The sequence below is a fragment of the Ahaetulla prasina genome, chromosome 17 (assembly GCF_028640845.1).
Source record: "Ahaetulla prasina isolate Xishuangbanna chromosome 17, ASM2864084v1, whole genome shotgun sequence".
Classification (NCBI taxonomy): domain Eukaryota; kingdom Metazoa; phylum Chordata; class Lepidosauria; order Squamata; family Colubridae; genus Ahaetulla; species Ahaetulla prasina.
In genome coordinates this window covers 12,469,770-12,487,886 of record NC_080555.1, presented here as the reverse complement: position 1 = coordinate 12,487,886, position 18,117 = coordinate 12,469,770, and the positions used below count along the sequence as shown (strand labels likewise).

The following is an 18,117-nucleotide window of genomic DNA, read 5'->3' as shown; positions in this document are numbered from 1 at the left end:
AGGAGGGCAGGTGAGGCACAACAGCTACGTTCTTCTCCAGCACCCACCCCTCTCGGGCTTCTGCTGAGCTCCAGGTGAATTGGGGTCTGGGCTTCACCTCCGTTAGTCAAGTCTGCGAGGATCCCCCAAATGGGGAATGCTCAGGAGGTTTTTTTTAAGAAGAGGCTGGACAGCCATTGGTCTGAAATTCCAAAGGGCCTCCTGCAAGAGCAGGGGGTTGGACTAGAAGACCTCCAGGGTCCCTTCCAGCTCTATTCTGATTGAAACCTGTTCCCCAAGCCACCTGAAGGCAGAAGCAGCAGCAGCAACAGATGGAAACTGATCAAGGAGAGAAGCAACCTAGAACTAAGGAGAAACTTCCTGACAATGAGAACAATTAAACAAAGGAACGGCTTGCCACTGGAAGTTGTGGGGGCTCCATCATTGGAGGTTTTTGAAGAAGAGGCTGGACAGCCATTGGTCTGAAATTCCATAGGGTCCTGCCATCCTGCTAGAGTAGGGTTTGGACTAGAACAGGGGTTTCCAACCTTGGCAACTTTGCTGGCTGAGGAATTCTGGGAGTTGAAGTTCTCAAGTCTTAAAGTTGCTAAGGTTGGAGACCCCTGCTTTAGAAAATATATGTATATGTGTGATCAACAAGGAATAAGAGAATGTACACTTACAATATGTTTATAAGAAATAAAATAAAAAACTTTTTAAAAAAATAAAATAAAATAAAACAAAGTTAACAACGGCGCTGCAAAACCTGACTTATGACCGACTGTCACCCACCTTTCCAGCATCCCCATGATCGCGTGATCAAAATTCAGGTGCTTGGCCACTGACTCCTACTTATGACGGTGGCAGGTCACGTGATCCCCTTGTGCGACCTTCCGACGGTGGGGACGCCAGATTTACTTTGCAACCGGGCTGCTACCTTATTAACTGCAGTGATTCAGTTAACAAGCAAGGCAAGAAAGGTTGTAAAACGGGGCAAAACTCACTTAACAACGGATATATGTCGGGCCCAATTGTGGTTGTGAGTCGAGGAAACCTGCCTGTACAGCTGGGGTTTCCAAACTCGGCAACTCCGAAGAGCTGAGGACTTCGACTTCACTGGAGTTCCTCAGCCAGTCTTAAAAGTTGCCAAGTTTGGTGATCTCTGGATTGCTGGAAAGGATCCCTGGTTACCTGTTCTCGAAGTGGGAGGAGTGGTCGGCCAGGACGATCCCGGGAATCTGCTGGGCCCTCAGGAATCGCTGGAAGGAGGAAGGCGGGAGGGGCTGGCTGGCTTCGATCCCACTCATCACCACGCTGGTGTTTTCGCTGCTCTTGTTCAAGGCTTCCAGCATCCTCTGGATGTTTTGCTAAGAGCACCAGGGCAAGAGAAAGGACAAAGCAGCTCAGTTATGCCACAAATCTGGAACGCAGACGGAGTTTTACTTGCAAGCGGAGGCAAAAATCCCAGGATGTTGTTGCAGGATCCAATCTGACACAGCGCAGGCATTCCGTTTCACAGCTACTCAAGATTGTTGGCCAAGCAGGGACAAAAACAGCCAGGGAAAAAAAAGAAAGACTGAAGCCTGGGAAATGGGCCCCTTGTCAGTCAATAAGAGGTTCTTATTAATGATTTCATAGCCAGCCATAAACACCCCATTTAACAACTAAAAGCCACATACAGCCAGGCACCATATAAATACGATGTGTACAAATTCTGCAGAGAGAGAGAGAGAGAGAGAGAGAGAAGAAGAAGGAGGGAGGGAGAGAGAGAGGGAGGGAGGGAGGGAGGGAGAGAGAGAGAGGGAAGGAAGGAGGGAGGAGGAGAGAGAGAGAGAGAAAGAAGAAGGAGGAGAGAGAGGAGGAAAGAGAGAGGAGAGGGAGAGAGAGAGGAGGGAGAGAGAGAGGAAGGAGGGAGGAGGAGAGAGAAGAAGGGAGAGAGAGAGGGAGGGAGAGAGAGAGGGAAGGAGGGAGGGAGAGAGAGAGAGAAGGGGGAGAGAGAGGGAGGGAGAGAGAGAAAGAAGAAGGGAGGGAGAGAGGAGGAGGAGAGAGAGAAGAACGAGAGAGAGAGAGGAGGGAAAGAGAGAGGGAGAGGGAGAGAGAAGAAGGGAGGAGGAGGAGGGAGAGAGAGAGAGAAAGAAGAAGGGAGGAGAGAGAGAGAACGAGGGAGAGAGGGAGAGGGAGAGAGAGAGGAGGGAGAGAGAGAGGAAGGAGGGAGGAGGAGGGAGAGAGAAGAAGGGAGAGAGGAGGAGGAAGAGAGAGGAGGAGGAGGAGAGAGAGAGGAAGGAGGGAGGAGGAGAGAGAGAAGAAGGGAGGAGAGAGGAGGGAGAGAGAAAGAAGAAGGAGGGAGAGAGTGAGGGAGGAGGGAGAGAGAGAAGAACGGAGAGAGAGAGGAGGAAAGAGAGGAGGAAGAGAGAAGAAGGGAGGGAGGGAGGGAGAGAGAGAGAAGAAGGGAGGGAGAGGGAGAGAGAGAGAGAAGAAGGGAGGGAGAGAGAGAGAGAAAGAGAGGGAGGGAGAGAGGGGGAAGAAGACTGTGGGCGTCCTTGTTGCTTTCTGAGTATTTTCTTGAAGATGTTTCATTACCCATCTAGGTAATATCATGAGGAGGAGGAGGAGGAAGAGGAGGAGGAAGAAGAAGAAGAAGAACAAGATGACAACAACGGTAATGACTGTGGGGTCCTTGGTGCTCTCTGAGTTTGTTGCTTTTCTTGAAGATGTTTCATTACCCAACTAGGTAATATCATCAGTGATAGGAAGGAGATAGAGGAGGAGGGGGAAGAACAGAAGGAGAACTGTTGGGTCCTTGGTACTCTCTGAGCTTGGCTGACATTTCATGATCCAACTAGAGAACATCATCACTGCCAGAAGGGTTTGTGAATTGGAGGAAGGAAGAGAGGGAGGGAGGGAGGGAGGGGAAGAGGAGGAGAACAACTATGGGGTCATTGGAGCTTTCTGAGCCTGGTGGTTTTCTTGCAAACGTTTCATGGCCCAAGTAGATGACATCATCAGTGCCAGAGGGGTGTGTGTGGAGTGGAGGAGGAGGAGGAGAAGCCGAGCCCTCGGGTGGCAAAAACAGAAGAAACCAAAAAGAGAGAGGAAGGCCAGTGTCTGTCAACGTGTCCTCAGTGACTCCGTGAGGAGCAGAGCGGGCCATGTGGCGTTCAGCAGAGGTGCCAGGGACATCAGAGCCGAAGCTGGCCATGCTGGATCAGACCCCTGGCCCACCTAGCCCAGCCATCTGCTCTCGCCGTGGCCAACCAACTGTCCGAGGAAGCCCACGAGCCTCCCAGCAGATGGCCGTCGGAGGCCGTCCCGCTGCAGTCAAGGCCCGGAGCCATGGATCCATATCCACGCGTCGGAAGCCAACATCGCCACCTTTCTTATTTATTTATTTTATTTATTTATTTATTCGAATTTTTATACCGCCCTATCTCCCGAAGGACTCAGAGCGGTTCACAGCCAAATAAAAACATGCAAATAATACAGGTAAAAACAACAATTAAAAAACGTATTAATTAGGCCGAATTAAAAATATCACTAGAATAAAATAATATAAAACCCCATTAAAAACTAAATTTAAAAACTAAAACCCTAGGCTAGCCCTGCGCAAATAAATAGAGGTGTTGACGAAGCCCTGGGGGAAGCTCGTTCCAGAGGGTGGGAGCCCCCACAGAGAAGGCCCTTCCTCTGAGTGTTGCCAGTCGGCACTGCCTGGCGGACAGCACCCTAAGGAGTCCCTCCCTGTGAGAGCGCACGGGTCGGTGGGAGGCGATCGGTGGCAGTAGGCGGTCCCGTAAATAACCCGGCCCTATGCCATGGAGCGCTTTAAAGATGGTAACCAAGACCTTGAAGCGCACCCGAAAGGCCACAGGTAGCCAGTGCAGTCTGCGCAGGAGTGGTGTTACATGGGAGCCACGAGGGGCTCCCTCTATCACCCACGCAGCTGAATTCTGAACCAACTGAAGCCTCCGGATGCCCTTCAAGGGGAGCCCCATGTAGAGAGCGTTGCAGTAATCCAACCGAGATGTCACGAGCGCATGAGTGACCGTGCATAAGGCATCCCGGTATAGGAAGGGGCGCAATTGGCGGACCAGGTCAACCTGGTAAAAAGCTCTCCTGGAGACGGCCGTCAAATGATCTTCAAAAGACAGCCGTCCATCCAGGAGAACGCCCAAGTTGCGCACCCTTTCCATCGGGGCCAATAACTCGCCCCCAACAGTCAGCCGCGGATGCGACTGACTGTACCGGGGTGCCGGCATCCACAGCCACTCCGTCTTTGAGGGATTGAGCTTCTTGTGAGCAGAGAAGGAAGGAAGGAAGGAAGGAAGGAAGGGCCAGGCAGCCAAACAAATCCCCTACCTCAATCTCGGGGGTCTTTCGCGAGACGGGATCCGTGTGCATCCACAAGGAGGCGTTACTCCGGAGTGCAACCTGCAACAGATGGAGCACAATGAGCCCATGTGCAAGATTGCACGGTTCCCCCCCCCCCCCCGCTCCAACGGAGCCTTCCACAGGCAGCAAGCAAAAGCAGAGCCAGAGACAGGCTGGGGGTCCTCACTGTGGGAAAGCAACTTCCCCAGGTTAACAGGGGGCGGCAACCTTTTTTTAAAAAATCAGCCATTGCCAAATCTGACACACACAGAGAGATGCGTGCACACACACAGCGATTTGCACTGAACGGACACAAGAAGGAGCAAAGACGAACCATTTATACTGTATCCCCAACAGAGCAAACTCGGAGTTAATTTCGGATCAAATTCCTGGCATGTATAAATTAACTCCGAGTTTGCTCAGTTGGGCACGCTCGGCTGAACGTTCTTTTGTTTTCAACTGAATCCTTCTGTGCCGGGTAACGCTGGAATCAGAAACGCCAGATAATCTCCCGCAAATTATCCCAAGTCAGACCCAAAGAGAGACGATGGCTAAATCTGCAGGAAATCTAATCTCCTGTCACCTGTTTTTCCCAAAACAACATCCCCGTGAAGTGGGCTAGGTCGAGAGAGAGGGACCGGCCCAAAGTCACCCGGCTGCCTTCCATGCCTAAGGCGGGACTAGAACTCACTGTCTCCTGGTGATTGGCCCAAAGTCACCCAGTTGACTTCCATGCCTAAAGCAGGACTAGAACTCACAGTCACCTGGTGATTGGCCTAGTCACCCCGCTGGCTTTCATGCTTAAGGCTGGACTAGAACTCCCAGTCTCCTGGTGATTGGCCCAAAGTCACTCAGTTGACTTCCATGCCTAAAGAAGGACTAGAACTCACTGTCTCCTGCTTTCTAGACCAGCGCCTAGAAGGACCAAGACCCTGTAGGAAGCCTTAGATTTACAAGCAGAAATGCCATGCTGGCTCTCATTTGCAACAAAGATATTCTACACTCTATTCTCTGATGCTTCCACCTGTCTCCCATCTGGCCGTCCTTATGTTTCAAAGACCCAACTCTCTGTACAACCAAGTTTCTAAAATTGGGAAATTACAGTCGAAGCCAACATCCCAAAAGCAGCCAGGTAGGGACACCGAGCAGCCTCGCCTCGGCTCTTCTCACCTGGCTCAGCTCTAGGAAGGAGTCGATATTCTCCAGCTTGATGGGAAAGCGGCCATTCTGCATATCGTACACCATGCGGGAGCTGCCGATGTAGTCGAAGGTTTCCTGAGGAGGGGAGGGAAATCCAGAAAGGGTCCTCTCAAAACAGGGACAGGTTAATCTGCCACGTTTATTTATTTCTATCCTGGCTCCATTATTTTGGCAAAGAAGTCAAAATGGTGAACAGAGGCATAGAATCAAGATCACGTGAAGTGCTAATACCACTTTATAATGCCTTGGTAAGGCCACACTTGGGATATTGCATTCAGTTTTGGTCACCATGACGTAAAAAAGACGTTGAGACTCTAGAAAAAGTGCAGAGAAGAGCAACCAGGATGATGATGATAATAATAATAATAATAATAATAATATTTTAATTTGTATACCGCCCTTCTCCCGAAGGACTCAGGGCGGTGAACAACCAAATAAAATACAAACACAAACACATACAATATTAAGAACAACCCTTAAAAAACTTATTCAATTGGCCAAAGAAATTTAAAATACAAATTACACCCTATAAAATTACAGAAATTTAAAACCCATTAAATTAAATTAAAATTTTAACAATCAAGCCAGTCCAGCCATGCAAAATAAATAGGTTTTAAGTTCGCGGCGAAAGGTCCTGAGGTCAGGTAATTGTCGAAGTCCAGGGGGAAGCTTGTTCCACAGGGTAGGAGTCCCCATAGAGAAGGCCCTCCCCTTGGGGGCCGCCAGCCGACATTGTTTGGCTGACGGCACCCTAAGGAGTCCCACTCTGTGGGAACGCACCGGTCGCTGGGAGGTAGAAGACGGCAGTAGACGGTCCCGTAAGTATCCCGGTCCTAAGCCATGGAGTGCTTTGAAGGTGGTAACCAATACCTTGAAGCGCACCCGGAAGACATCAGGTAGCCAGTGCAATCTGCGCAGGATAGGTATTGGTTGATGAGGGGACTGGAGGCTAAAATATACGATGAACAGTTGCAGGAACTGGGCCTGGCTAGTCTAGTGAAGAGAAGGACCAGGGGAGACAGGAGAGCATCTTCCAATATTTGAGGGGCTGCCACAGAGAGGAGGAAGGGAGTCAAGCTATTCTCCAAGGCACCTGAAGGCCAGACAAGGAACAATGGATGGAAACTGATGGAGAGATTCAACTTAGAACCAAGGAGAAATTTCCTGACAGTTAGAACAATTAATCAGTGGAACAACTTGCCTCCAGAAGTTGTGGATGCCCCACCAATGGAGGTTTTTAAGAAGAGATTGGATAACCGTTTGTCTGAAGTGGTGTAGGGTTTCCTGCCTAAGCAGGGGGTTGGACTAGAAGGCCTCCAAGGTCCCTTCCAACTCTGTTATTCTATATCCAACACACCTTCCTCCTCCTATTTTCCCCACAACGACAACCCTGCGAGGTGGGCTGGGCTGAGAGGCAGTGACTGACCCAAAGTCACCCAGCTAAGTTTTTGTGACTGTGGCAGGACTGGAACTCAACATCTCCTGGCGATCGGGCCAAAATCACCCAACCGGCTTTCGTGCCTAAGGTGAGACTAGAACTCACTGTCTTCCGGTGACCGGCCAGGATTTCTGTGGCTAAGCAAGGTGTGTGTGTGTGTGTGTGTGTGTGTTCTTAAGTGAGTCACACCAATCCAGTTTACGGCTTCTCCTTCTTGTACAAACTCAATTTCTCAGGAAAGGCACCGCTGCCAATCCGCCAGCATATCGGTGGCAGAAACAACAGGAGGAGAAATTATTTCACAGAAGCTCCTGTAAAGTTGACAGCGCTGCTCGAACTCAGCTCCCCCACCCACTCACCCACCCACCCACCCAACTCATGCCTGGAGGGGGACATCAGCTGCTAACCATCACCCCCCTCCCCCTCCCCCCTCCCCTTTTCAAATATCCTCTTGGCTTTCGGCAGCTGCCGTTGCTCCAAATTAACTGCTTTTTTGCTTCAGTGTGCACATATATTTTTAATCCGCTCCACGTGACTCCGTGTTTGGAGACGGAGGGCCTGCGTGTGCCAGTTGCTAGGGGGACGGGTGAGGGAGAAGGGCCGTTTCCTGCCCCGTGGGGATACCGCGCTGCCCACAGCTGCTGCCCACGGGCTGCAGGAAACGGCTTTTCCGGCTACAAATTCTGAAAAATCCGACTGGCTTTTCATCAGACCGGGCGGGGAAGATGGTTTCGGCTCGTCTGCCTGTAGGAATCTGGAATCTTCCTTTTCTCCTAAAACAAGGGTCTGCAAACTTGGCTCTTTTAAGACTTGTGGACTTCAACTCCCAGAGTTCCACAGCCAGCAAAGCAAAGCTGGCTGAGGAACTCTGGGACCTGAAAGTCCACAAGTCTTAAAAGAGCCAAGTTTGCAGACCCCTGCCCTAAAACAATTGGCTTTACCTCCCATTTCAATTGTTCTCACAGCGCCCTCAAATGAAGAAAATACAGGTAGTTTTTGACTTGCAACCACTCGTTCAGTGACCAAAGTTACCACAGCACTTTGAAGAGTGGCTTACGACTCTTACGACCGCTGTCGCGTCCCTTGGACACCGGATCAAAATTTTGGAAACTTGGCTACTGCCTCTTATTTATGACCTATCGCATGATCTCTTTTTGTGAGCAAAGTCAGTGGGGAAGCGGGATTCACTTAATGACCATGTTGCTTAACAACTGTTAGCAGGAAAGGTCATAAGCGTCAGGAAAACTGACTTAGCTGTCTTAGCTAAGCAACGGAAACGTTGGGTCGTAACTCGAGGACTGCAGGATGCAGAATAAACCCTGAAGTCTTCCCTTCCACAGAGATACGTCTCTTGCACTCTGCCCCGATTGGCTGCAGCCTGAGATGCTCTCAGTGAGTCGGGCTTCCGTTTCCCAGAATCCCCTGGGCCTGCCTGTCAGCTGCTGGGAATTCTGGGAAGTGAAGTTGGGCATTTCCTGTTTCAGGAAAGCTTGTGATGCATCTTTAAGAAATCGATGCACATTTGTTTATGACAGGGGTCTCCAACCTTAGCAACTTTAAGACTTGAGAGAACTCTGGGAGTTGGAGTCCACAAGTCTTAAAGTTGCTAAGGTTGGAGACCAGTGGTTTATGAGATGTTACACGAGGTGGGGATGTAGGCTGAGATCTCTTTAAGGCAGCATGGCTAGCTGGGGAATTCTGGGAGTTGAAGTCCATCCCTTTACAAATTGCCCAGGTTGAGAAACGCCGATTTCAACCATCTCCCCCAAAAACCCTGCCAGCTTTTCCCGAACTTTCTCACCCATCCCTGGCTAATTCTCCGGTGGAGCTAGGATTAGCGGCATCTGCCTCTCTCGAGCTGTTTTATTCATTTCCCAGGGGAAATTCCACCCTTGCGGAGCGTGGCATTTCCTAGCTGAGAGCCACAAAGCCCTCCCATGCAAATCTTATTTCCCAAGTCAGCCTTCTCTGCTTTGCAAACACCACGGAAATTGGTTCGCAACGAGACGTGCATCGGTGGACGGGGGGCTCATGGTCGCTCCGCGAGATTTCAGAAGAGCGAGACCTTCAAGACCTTCAAGACAATTATACCTTTGAATAATTAGGATGTATTATTTTAGAATGTAATGGGGGCGGTTGGGAAATGAAAAGACTCGGATGAGGTTAATTGGATTAGAAGGGAAAATTTTACTCTATGTTTGGTTTATGTATAACAATACCTTGGGATTGACCAGGAAGCCGGGGGTGAAGGAGGGGAAGGGGTTTTGAGGGGAGGAGGGAAAAGGGGGAAATATTTTGTTTGTTAGAACTTTTTCAATAAAAAAAAAAGAAAAAAGAAAAGCGAGACCTTCCATATCCAGCCACAGGTTCCAGGGACGGAATCATTTTTATCTGCTGTGGATTTTGTTTTTTTACGATCGATGCCGTTAATATTTTAATGAGAAGAAAAACAAAAATGATTAGCAGACTGCAGGCTGAAACACATGAAGAGTGGTTGCTGGAATTGGGTATGTCCGGTCTAATGAAAAGAAGGACTAGGGGACACATGATAGCCCTCTTCCAATATCCGAGGGGCTGTCACAGAGAGGAGGAAGGGGGTCAAGCTATTTTCCAAACACCTGAAGGCAGGACAAGAAGCAATGGATGGAAACTAACTAAGGAGAATTAAGGAGAAATTTCCTGACAGTTAGAACAATTGATCAGTGGAACACCTTGCCACCAGAAATTGTGAATGCTCCAACACCGGATGTTTTTAAGAGCATTGGACAACCATTTGTCTGAAGTGGAATAGGGCAGTGGTGGCAAACCTTTTACTCACCGAGGGACGAACAGCTCCAGGCTTTGCACGCTTGCGCACCATCCATGCTAACGCGCGGCTCCTCCCCCATGCGCTGTGCCCACGACAGCGCCATCTGTGCATGCACGTGGTTTTCACGTGCAATGCACGTGAGTGAACGTGGTCTGCGCATGCGCACGCTGTGCGCCAGTACTCTTCTGCGCATGCGTAAATGCGCCCGCATGCACAGGATAGCGCCGAAGACCAGCTGGGTCCCCTGAATTGCGCGCATGCGCAGCGGGCCCCTGAACATCAGATGGGGCGTGTGCGCATGTGCAGCTAAAGGTCAGTTGGGCGACAACTCGTGTGCCCGGAAAAATGGCTTCCGGCACATGTGCCATAGGTTCACCATCACGGGTATAGGGTGTTCTATCCCCCCTCGCCTCTGTCCGAGCGATGGCTTAATTAGCTGGCACTATCAGCTCTGGCAGCAAACTAGCAAGCGTCTGCCAAGTGTCTCTGTTATCTCCCTTGATGTCGACGAGTCACCCAGGAACAAACAGTACTTCAGCTCTTAGTTAAGCAGTTGATTTGCCTGCTACGAAGAGGCACAGCAGCTCTTGCTGCCTTTACATCCTGTGGGGTGTGGCTCCATGACTCAGCACTTCCTTGGCCTGCCCCACCCCTGCTTCTGTTGTTCCCGCCTCTCCTGCCTATGAAACCTAGGGTTCAGCCAGGCCTGATTGCCATCAGCCAGGTCTGGAGGCGTGGCCTGGGGGGGCGGAAAGAGTCAGGGGACGGAGGCCTCGTTATCTCCTCCACCTGGCCTGTCTCTGGCTCCTGGAGCTGAGCCAAGGAAGCTGGTGCTTCCGAGGTAAGTCCTGATGGCCCTCCCCCCTCACTTTCCAAGTCACTTTTTGGCAGGGGGCCCAGCTCGGGGGGGGGGGGTGCAGACACAACATAGGGTCTCCTGCTTGAGCAGGGGGTTGGACTATAAGACCTCCAAGGTCCCTTCCAGTTCTGTTCCTCTATTTTTATTCTGAAAGCTGCCCAGAGTTGTTGGAGATGAGCTAGACAGCAAATAAATTTCATACACAAACAAACAAATAAATCAGAGATCTGTTTCAAACTGCGGAGATCAGGAAAAAAGAAAAACAAAAGACAGAGAGAGAGAAAACTTACCCCCTGGAAAAAGGCAAACATGATGTTTTTGGGCAGCGACTGAACATCGGGCATTTTATGGATGGCTTCAGCTGCAGCGAGGAGGGTGACAAAGGAAGCCACGGCGCTCTCTGCCCCGGGGGCCACGTTCCAGAAAAAAGAGTGGCTGTCAATCTGCCAGAAAGAAGAGCAAAGAATACAGGTCTGGCCAGTTCGGAGATTCTGCCAGCGTTTCTCTCCCCGAAGTCAGCCTGACAGTTCCCGTGCCTGGTTCAAAGCGCCGGCTTCATGCCCATATGGCAGCCGTTCAGCCCCAAATCTATTTTTCATTCGTTTGCTAAAAGTATAGGGTCGAAATCCACACCAAGCAGGTTATGAATTTTGGACCCGTTTCGCAAAGGGGGGAAAAGCTATTATTGTTGCGATAGATATGCCGGTGTTCAGTTGGAAGGGTGGGGGGAGATAACATGTGTTTTTGTTTTTCGTCCTTTAAACTCACTTTTTTTTTAATGTGTTCATCCAGTATAGAATAGAATAGAATAGAATAGAATAGAATAGAATAGAATAGAATAGAATAGAATAGAATAGAATAGAATAGAATAGAATAGAATTTTTTTATTGGCCAAGTGTGATTGGACCCACAAGGAATTTGCCTTAGGTGTATATGCTCTCAGCGTACATAAAAGAAAAGATACGTTCATCAAGGTACAACATTTACAACACAAATAATAGTCAATATATCGATATAAATCACAAGGATTACCAGCAAGAAAGTTACAGTCATACAGTCATAAGTGGGAGGAGATGGGTGATGGGAACGATGAGAAGATTAATAGTAGTGCAGATTTAGTAAATAGTTTGACAGTATTGAGGGAATTATTTGTTTAGCAGAGTGATGGCGTTTGGGAAAAAACTGTCCTTGTGTCTAGCTGTTCTGGTGTGCAGTGCTCTATAGCGTCGTTTTGAGGGTAGGAGTTGAAACAGTTTATGTCCTGGATGTGAGGGAGCTGTAAATATTTTCACGGCCCTCTTCTTGATTCGTGCAGTATACAGGTCCTCAATGGAAGGCAGGTTGGTAGCCATTATTTTTTCTGCAGTTCTAATGATCCTCTGAAGTCTGTGTCTGTCTTGTTGGGTTGCAGAACCGAACCAGACAGTTATAGAGGTGCAAATGACAGACTCAATAATTCCTCTGTAGAACTGGATCAGCAGCTCCTTGGGCAGTTTGAGCTTTCCGAGTTGGCGCAGAAAGAACAGTCTTTGTTGTCCTTTTTTGATGATGTTTTTGATGTTAGCTGTCCATTTTAGATCTTGCGATATGATATCTTTGCAATTTTATCTTTGCAATTTTATCTTTGCAATTTTCCCCCACTTTGGGTTTTGTATTTTAATTTTCTGGATCAAATTGAAATTAAAAATTTATCCGGCATGTCGAAATGAGATTGTGTAGATTTTTTAGAAACGGCAGCTGGTGCCTGAAGAGAGTGACCTCTGCACTAAGGCTTCAATTGAGTCCTCAGAGGGCCACGGCCTGAGGGAGCTGCCCCTCCTTCTGGTCACCTCATCAAACAAGACCTGGGGGGGGGGAGGAGAAATGGCGCCCCCAGCTGTGCCTTTTTGAGCTCTTCCTCTTTATATAGATGGGGACTGGAGGCTAAAATGTATGAATCGTGGTTGCAGAATTGGGCATGTCTAGTTTAATGAAAAGAAGGCGACATGATAGCAGGGTTCCAGTATTTGAGGGGCTGCCATAAACAAGAGGGGAGGTCAAATTATTCTCCAAAGCACCAGAAGGCAGGACAAGAATTAATGGATTGCAAACTAATCAAGGAACTAGGAACCTGGAACTAGGAGAAATTGCTTGACGGTAAGAACAATTAACCAGTGGAACAGCTTGCCACCAGAAGTTGTGGGTGCTTCAACACTGGAGGCTTTTAAGAAGAGATTGGACAGACATTTGTCCAGAATGGTGTAAGGTCTCCTGGTTGACTAAGGCAGGGGTCTCCAACCTTGGCAACTTTAAGCCTGGTGGACTTCCAACTCCCAGAATGCCCCAGCCAGCTTTGCTTCTGCGAGTTGAAGTCCACAAGTCTTAAAGTTGCCAAGGTTGGAGACCCCTGCAATAGGTCATCAATATGAACCTGTTGCCAAGGGTGCGAATTACAATCACGTGACCCTGGGGAGGCTGCAATGGTCATTAAGTGTGAAAAGCCATCAAGAGGTCACTTTTTCCCCCCAGTGCCGTTGTAACTTCGAAAGGTCACTAAACTGTTGTAAGTTGAGGACTCTCTGTATGATGTTTATAATTTGTGTAATTTGTAATTTTAGGCCAGCCTTGCTCAATCTCAAAACACAGTTCTGGGCTGCATAAACAGAGGGATAGAATCAAGATCGCGTGAAGTGTTAATACCACTTTATAATGCCTTGGTAAGGCCACACTTGGAATATTGCATCCAGTTTTGGTCGCCACAATGTAAAAAAGATGTTGAGACTCTAGAAAGAGTGCAGAGAAGAGCAACAAAGATGATTAGGGGACTGGAGGCTAAAACATATGAAGAACAGTTGCCAGAACTGGGTATGTCTAGTTTAATGAAAAGAAGGACTAAGGGAGACATGATAGCAATGTTCCAATATCTCGGGAGCTGCCACAAAGAAGAGGGAGTAAAGCTATTCGCCAAAGCCCCTGAGGGCAGGACAAGAAGCAACGGTGGAAACTGATCAAGGAAAGAAGCAATTTGGAACTAAGGAGAAATTTCCTGACAGTTAGAACAATTAATAAGTGGAAGGACTTGCCTGCAGAAGCTGCAAATGCTCCAACACTGGAAGTTTTTAAGAAGATGTTGGATAACCATTTGTCTGAAATGATGTAGGGTTTCCTGCCTGGGCAGGGGGTTGGACTAGAAGGCCTCCAAGATCCCTTCCAACTCTGTTGTTGTTGTTGTTGTTATTATTATTATCTCCTTGAGGAACTGGAACTCTCACTTCCAGCATTCCTAAATAATGCTGGCTGGAGATTTCTGGGGGTGGAAAGTCTGGAAGGTGCCCAGGCTGCCAAAAACTATTTCAACCTTCTTTTTGGAATCTGGCCTTCAAAGCAGTTCCAAGTGTGGGGGAAAAAAATACATCTTCCCAAATTATATTACAAAAGGAAAAGCAAAATGAAGGAGCGTGATCATTTCATGCAAGAATTCCTGAATTCCCGAAGGCTGTCTTTGCTCCCCAAGGCCGAAAAGAGGGGGCTTCCTGCTTTCTCTAAACCCAGCCCACCTCACAGGTTTGTTGTTGTTGTAGAAAAAATAAGAAGAGGAAGGGGTATTAGATGTGTTCGCTGCCTTGAATTGTTCACAAAAGAAATAAAGGCAGGATATAAATAATGAGTAACCAAAAGAAGTAAATTAATCTGGATTCCCCCAGCCCAGCCCAGCAGCACCTACTCGAGAGGAAGCGATGATGACACTTTTCGGATCCAGCTTCTCCGAATCGTTCACCGGCCGCACCGTGCTCCAGACGTTATAATCGGTGAGAGGATCACAGACCACCTCTGCATAGAATAGAACAGAATTTTTTTTATTGGCCAAGTGTGATTGGACACACAAGGAATTTGTCTTGGTGCATATGCTCTCAGTGTACATAAAAGATACGTTCATCAACACTTAATGATAGTCATAGGGTACAAATTTAACACTTAATAATACAACACTTAATGATAGTCATAAGCTACGAATAGCAATCAGGAAACAATATCAGTATAAATCATAAGGATACAAGCAACGAAGTTACAGTCATAAGTAGAAGGAGATGGATAGTGGGAATGATGAGAAGATTAATAATAGTGCAGATTTAGTAAATAGTTTGACAGTGTTGAGGGAATTATTTGTTTAGCAGTGATGGCATTCAGGAAAAAACTGTTCTTGTGTCTAGTTGTTCTGATGTGCAATGCTCTATAGCGTCGTTTTGAGGGTAGGAGTTGAAACTTTATGTCCAGGATGCGAGGGGTCTGTAGATATTTTCACAGCCCTCTTTTTTTTATTATTGAAAAAGTTTTAACAAGCAAAAACATTTTTCTCCCTTTTTCCCCCCCCTCCCCCCCACAAAACCCCCTTCCCCCCCTCCCTTCCCCCCCCCCCGGCTTCCTGGGTCAATCACAAGGTATTGTTATACATAAACCAAACATAGAATAAAATTTTCCCTTCTAATCCAATTAACCTCATCCAAATCTTTTCATTTCCCAACACCCCCCCCCCCTTACATAACATAATACTTCCTAATCATTCAAAGGCAATCTGATATGCACAGCCCTCTTTTTGACTCGTGCAGTATACAGGTCCTCCATGGAAGGCAGTGGCCAGGACACCACTGCCCATTTCATGACCCTGGGAAGCACCAGCCATCGGGGGACTTGTGAGGCTCCACTTTAGCTAGAGTTTTGCCAGCTGCCCAGCGTGCCACAAGCAGAAAGGCCATCCGGAAATGCTGAAAGATCCATGCAGCTTGATCTTGTTCCCCAAAAGCCAGAAATCATGGCACTCCCTCGTGCAGGGAGTGACTGACATACAACCACAACTGAGACTGGAACCTCTGTCACTAAGGGATGCGATCATTAAGCGAGTTATGCCTGATTTTAAGGGAATCATGTGGTGATTAAGTGAACTCCGCTTTCCTCATTGATTTTGCTTGTTGGAAGCCAGAACAGAACGGAACAGAACAGAACAGAACAACATGGTTATGGGAAGTTTATTTACATACCTCATTCACCTCTGACCCCAATTTGATCATCCTGGACATACTGATGTGTTCAGGAAATGAACTAAACCCTCAGTTCAGATTAACCATGCTGAGTTTTGGCACTCAGAGAACACACAATGCTGCACCAAATCAGCTGCACTATGGTTTAAGACGGGGGTCTCCAACTTTGGCCACTTTAAGACTTGTGGACTTGCTGGCCGAGGAACTCTGGGAGTTGAAGTCCACAAGTCTTAAAGTGGCCAAGGTTGGAGACCCCTGGTTTAAGATGATGGCTTAGTTCAGTGATGGCGAACCTTGTTAGCACCGAGTGCCGAAAAGGTCGCATGGAAACATGGCGCGCGCCACGCTCTTCGGGGCCACGCTCCGGAAAAGCTGAACTTCCGGGTTCTAATGCACATGCGCACCTGATCAGCTGGATGGCATTCATGTGCACTCCGGTTTTCGGCACTGCCACGCACATGAAGGACAGCTGATCATTGAGCATACATGCACGCCAGAAAGCGTGCCTCTGTCAGGCTGCCTCTGATTATATTTAGGAAAAAATACACCTTGACTTCATTTGAAAATAAAGAAAAGTACTTTTACTAAATACATCCGGACTACAGCTGCTTAAAGTTGGATCTGAGACAGAATATGGCTAACATCCCATATCCCCTCGTTAGTCCCTCCTTCCCACAAAAGGTCAGGCAGGCCTGGTCCAATGCCAGCTCCTTCTCGCCCCCCATGGTAATCTTCTTCCGCAGGTCTCCGGCAGTTTATTATCTTAGGAATGCAGAGATCGTTGGAAAGCCCGCGCTGGAAAGCCCGCGCGTCTGGTGTTTATGCTGATTCAAACATTAGCTGCCCCCTCCCCTCCTTTTATGTCAGACGACACTCTTAAAGGGCCCTCTTCTGTTAATCTGAATAGGATAGTATACATTTTAGGTTCATGGCTATTTTACATTAACATACTTTTTTTTAAACTTTGCATTTATATCCCGCCCTTCTCCGAAGACTCAGGGCGGCTTACACTATGTTAGCAATAGTCTTCATTCTAATTGTATATTTATATACAAAGTCAACTTATTGCCCCCCCCAACAATCTGGGTCCTCATTTTACCTACCTTATAAAGGATGGGAGGCTGAGTCAACCTTGGGCCTGGTGGGACTAGAACCTGCAGTAATTGCAGGCAGCTGCTGTTAAGAACAGACTGCATTAGCAGTCTGAGCCATAGAGGCCCAGTAACTGACACTGCAATCTAACTGAATACAAATTGCACGCATATATCACAAATAGAGTGAAGCTTGGAGTGGAGGCTGACACCTGGGAGACAAACAGGCAAGGCCGCGCAGGGCGACACGGCTTCGCATGCCACTGTGGGCAAGCGTGCCATAGGTTCGCCATCACGGGCTTAGTTCACCCACAGGGAATCCAACTGTAGAGTTAGAATAAAACTACAGGGCTGGAAGGGACCTTGGAGGTCTTCTAGTCCAGCCCCCTGCTCAAGCAAGTACGGAGACCGTACGCCACTCCAGACACATGGCTGTCCAATCTCTTCTTCAAAGCCTGCAGTGATGGAGCACCCACAACTTCTGAACAATTCTGAACAATTTCCAATAACTTTGGATGGTTGCTAAGTGATTGACCGCGAGTGAAGGACCCCTGTGCAATAGATAAGGCAGTATATCCCCAAGAATGGGGGTCTTCTAAGAAAGAATGGCAGCCCCGAAATTTTGCTTCGACTTCCAGAGTCCCTCCAAGTGTTGTATGGAATTACAATTTAATACAACAGAAGCCACTGGCTGCAATCATATAATCCCAATGAAGCAATGCTAAAACCTATTTCTGTATCCGCTTTCCCACTCTAGGGAGCTTAGCCTCGGCTTGCTTGGGCAGCCCTTGGTGCAAGGTAGGTGTTCTGTCCCCCCTCGCCTCCGTCCGAGCAATGGCTTAATTAGCCGCTCGGCTAACTATCAGCTCTGGCAGCAAACCAGCGAGCGTCTGCCAAGTGACTCTGTTATCTCCCTTGATGCCGATGAGTCACCCAGGAACAAACAGTACTTCAGCTCTTAATTAAGCAGTTGATTCTGCCTGCTACAAAGAGGCACAGCAGCTCTTGCTGCCTTTATATCCTGTGGGGTGTGGCTCCATGACTCAGCACTTCCTAGGCCTGCCCCACCCCTGCTTCTGTTGTTCCCGCCTCTCCTGCCTACGAAACCTAGGGTCCAGCCAGGCCTGATTGTCATCAGCCGGGTCTGGAGGCGTGGCCTGGGGGGGGGAAGAGTCCGGGGACGGAGGCCTTGTTATCTCCTCCACCTGGCCTGCCTCTGGCTCCTGGAGCTGAGCCAGGGAAGCCGGTGCTCCCGAGGTAAGTCCTGACGGCCCTTCCCCCTCACTTTCCAAGTCACTTTCTGGCAGGAGGGCCGGCTCGGGGGGCGCAGACACAACAGTAGGCTGGGCAGTCTTGCC

General features: G+C 48.5%; 1 protein-coding gene across 1 annotated transcript in view; it reads right to left on the bottom strand.

Annotated features, from left to right (window-relative positions):
* NCSTN (nicastrin) overlaps positions 1–18,117 on the bottom strand; it is a 49,147-nt gene that overhangs the window by 15,972 nt on the left and 15,058 nt on the right. Inside the window, exons 7-11 of the mRNA XM_058159764.1 lie at positions 14,357–14,463; positions 10,944–11,096; positions 5,518–5,622; positions 4,336–4,407; positions 1,171–1,346 (exon numbers count right to left, since the gene is read on the bottom strand). Of these exons, the coding sequence (XP_058015747.1) occupies positions 1,171–1,346; positions 4,336–4,407; positions 5,518–5,622; positions 10,944–11,096; positions 14,357–14,463 (613 nt within the window). The remainder of the gene's footprint in view (positions 1–1,170; positions 1,347–4,335; positions 4,408–5,517; positions 5,623–10,943; positions 11,097–14,356; positions 14,464–18,117) is intronic.